This window comes from Cynoglossus semilaevis, chromosome 12 (genome assembly GCF_000523025.1).
Source record: "Cynoglossus semilaevis isolate Cse_v1.0 chromosome 12, Cse_v1.0, whole genome shotgun sequence".
NCBI lineage: Eukaryota > Metazoa > Chordata > Actinopteri > Pleuronectiformes > Cynoglossidae > Cynoglossus > Cynoglossus semilaevis.
Genome location: NC_024318.1, coordinates 6,901,064 through 6,904,576, shown reverse-complemented (window position 1 = coordinate 6,904,576; position 3,513 = coordinate 6,901,064). Strand labels below are relative to the sequence as shown.

General features: G+C 46.8%; 1 protein-coding gene across 1 annotated transcript in view; it reads left to right on the top strand.

Annotated features, from left to right (window-relative positions):
• grem2b (gremlin 2, DAN family BMP antagonist b) overlaps positions 1-3,268 on the top strand; it is a 9,359-nt gene extending 6,091 nt beyond the window's left edge. The window contains exon 2 of the mRNA XM_008321798.3: positions 2,162-3,268. Coding sequence (XP_008320020.1) covers positions 2,163-2,741 — 579 coding nt within the window. The 5' untranslated portion in view covers position 2,162 and the 3' untranslated portion in view covers positions 2,742-3,268. The remainder of the gene's footprint in view (positions 1-2,161) is intronic.
• The last annotated feature ends 245 nt before the right edge of the window (positions 3,269-3,513 follow it).

Sequence of the window (3,513 nt, the reverse complement as noted above, 5' to 3'; positions counted from 1 at the left end):
AGATACGCAGCTATGGAAGGAGGGCAACAACTGTGCAAGAGGTGGAAGAGGGGTTTGGTTTGGTTTCCCACTACAACTGTGCAAGAGGTGGAAGAGGGGTCTGGTTTGGTTTCCCAGGTCATTTGTCCCCAACCCCATCATTTCTGCCTCCTTTTTTCTTTCTTCTAACCTCAACCATGCAACACCCCCACCTCTCTCATCCACCTCAGCGCTCCCACAAGCCCCTGAATCTCTGCCCCAAAACCCCAATTTGTCTTTGCTGCAGAGATTGATTAGAATATCTTGGCAGGGCCACCACTATCATACCGATGCTTAGTTTGGGAGCGGAGGGAGTGTGGCTGCTGACTGTAGGAGCCATCAGTCATGTCCTGTGTACACAGTCACTTTGGTCATCCCCCCCCACCCCCTCCCAGTGTCCCCCGGGGCTTCGCAGACCCGCAGGTCTCTGAACTAACAGCGGTGTGCCTCTTTAGGCCATCGCTGGAGAAAAACAGAGAACAAGAGCTTGCACACAGATTGGCCTGTTTCTCTTGTCGGGGGTTTAGGCACAGAGCCAGCAGGAACAAGTCAGTGCAGCTGAAGACAAATGAGGCTGTTGCACATGGAAGGTAGATCACTGGAAGATGGAGTGGGGTCACGTCTCCCCGATGCAGTAGGTGGTGGAAAGAACCAGCGGGAGTCTTTGGTTTAGTTTTTCTAACCCTACGACTGGTGTGTGGGCGTGTGTTTTTGGCTCGCATGTGCGCGTGCAATAACGTGTTCCTACAGGAGTAGCACGGACCAAACACTCACCAATAAGCTCAAGTCGAGGACTTAAATCAGGTCTCTTGGCTGATGGTACCTGAAATTCAAAACACTTCCTTCCTGCGCAGGTTCAAGTTCTCAATGAAGACAACAAAAACAGATTTGGGAGATATTTAGATGGAATATAGATCTCTCTCTGAGGAGCTCAAATATATATTTCTTTTATATCCTTAAACGTAGCGAGAGAAAGAAGGAAAGTCTGGTCAGAGTTTATAGAGGTGCTCAGCAGGGCGGACCAACAGCTGCTGCCTGGCTCACTGCAAGTGTCACCGGGACGGTGATATAATGACCTTAACGCTCGTGCAGCTCAGTCGACCTGCCGTGACCTCAGGGTCAAAGGCAGTAAAAGGAGGTAAAACAAAGTGGATCATGATATAGTAATTTGTTCCATGTCAGACTGAGCTGTTAGGTCTGGTGAAATTTGTTCCATGTCAGACTGAGCTGTTGAAAGAAGAAGAAGAAGAAGAAACAAAACAAACAAACAAAAAAAAAAACATACAAATTTACACAGCAAAGAGGAGCCTCTGAACGTAAGCAGCCAATGGCCTTGAGGCACTTTGGTTCTCTGTCAGAATTTCTGACTTGATGTCATGCAACGCTTGTCAAGAGCAACATCTGCTGGAAAGATGCTTGAGTGATGGTCAAAAATGTGCTGGCACAAATACTGACAGCATGCACACTGGCGAAAGACTCCAGCCTGCACGGCGGGGAAATCGTTCCCCTTGATCAGAAGACTAGCAGGACTAGCATGATGCAGAAGACACTTTGGTGATTATGGACGCAGGTCATTCCCAGTTCACTTTCCTCCATCGTATATCACCAAAGAGTAGAGGAGTGGACTCCCAAAGGGCACTGTAGATTTCCCCCCTACTCTTCCCCTAATAACATGCAGATGGGGCCCTCTAATGCCTGTTTACATATCTGCGGCATAGTTCATGACTAAAGTAAGCAAAGCCCTAATTATTTTACCCGGCGACGGGACCAATAAAATCAACTTCCCCTTCTCGTTATGGGTGTTTAAGTGTATCCTTTGATGGCAGCACTTTGTTTATTTTTAGAAGAGTTGCGTAGCCAGGAGGAAAGCAAATACAAGTAATGACACAGAGATGCTGACAAATGGGGGCCCTGGTGATGGATTAATCTCCCCAGTGATGCCTGGAAGGCTAGACTCCAAAGGTGGTTCAACATGAATGCACATTGTTACAGTTTCAAACAATTGGAAACATTGGTTTTGATAGTTTGACTGTTGTCCGACATGGCTGTTGTGCTGCCGAACTCTTTTATCTCACATGAGCACCACTCTTGTTTTTTGTTTGGACAAGTAACGCATACAAACATGTCTCTCACTTTCTTGCAGAATGCTGTGGAGAATAACCCTCCCGGTCATCCTGGCTGGGGTGCTGTGCATCACTGCGGCGACCAAAAAGCCACGCCCCCAGGGGTCCATACCGTCCCCCTACAAGACTAAAGGGAACCTGTCCTCGGAACGTCACCATCGGTTACTGCAGCAGAAACCCGAGGTGCTGTCCTCCAGCCGAGAGGCTCTGGTGGTGACGGAACGGCGCTACCTCCGCAGAGACTGGTGCAAAACCCAACCGCTGCGTCAGACCATCAGCGAGGAGGGCTGCCGCAGCCGCACCGTGGTCAACCGCTTCTGCTACGGCCAGTGCAACTCCTTCTACATCCCCCGTCACATGGGCCCCAGCTCCGGCCAAGGCCAGAGCCGAGGCCAGGGTTCAGGTTCTGGGCGGAAAAACCACAACAAGGCCCAAGAGCCTTTCCAGTCCTGCTCCTTCTGCAGGCCTCACCGCATCACACAGCTCACGGTGCAGCTGGACTGTCCAGACCTGCAGCCTCCTTTCAGACACCGTAAAGTGCAGCGGGTCAAACAGTGTCGCTGCATGTCTGTGGACGTGAGCAATCATGGAAAACTGTGAAGGGTCACGTTAAAGACCCCCACCCCCTCAAAGAGAGTCAAAAACTGCCTTCAAACTAAGACAAACTGTTTCCCGAGTAATGGCCAGTCTCACTTTAAGGACACGAACCGTGGAGCTGTTACTATCAAAGGACAAACGCTTGATTTATTCAGCCTTTTTTTTGATAAGATGAAGCTGCTGAAAGAAACTGTTCCCAGTGACTGTGCACCAGAGACACACTCAAACTCATGTTCACTGTTTGTTGTTTGTACATGAGGTGAATGATTCCTCTGTGGAAAAGGCCTGTTTGCAGAAAGACCTCAGTCATATTGACCCTTGAAATTCATGTAATTCATAAATATAAATCATATGGAGAACTCATAGCTCATTTTTATACCTGTGTTTTTGGTACATTTGGTACTGATGTGGCGAGAAGGAAGGAAAGTACCGGTGTTTTTTGGGACCTCAGAATATTATGGACACGGGGAAGATACTATACCTTCAATGCAGTGCTTTTAATAAAATAAAAATAAACTGTACCCTGTAAACTCTTTCTGCCGTAGTTTTCTCTGAAGGGATGAACGGCTTCTTTGTACACTGTAACAGAAAAAAAAACATTGTCTGACAAACATTCTATAGATTATATATAAATATTAAAAATACTAATACTATAAATATTAGATATACAGTGTTTGCTTTGAAAACGACATTCTATAGATTATATATAAATATTAGAAATACAGTGTTTTCAATATATTTCAAAGCAAAAGCTTTGAAAATGTCCTGTTTAAAA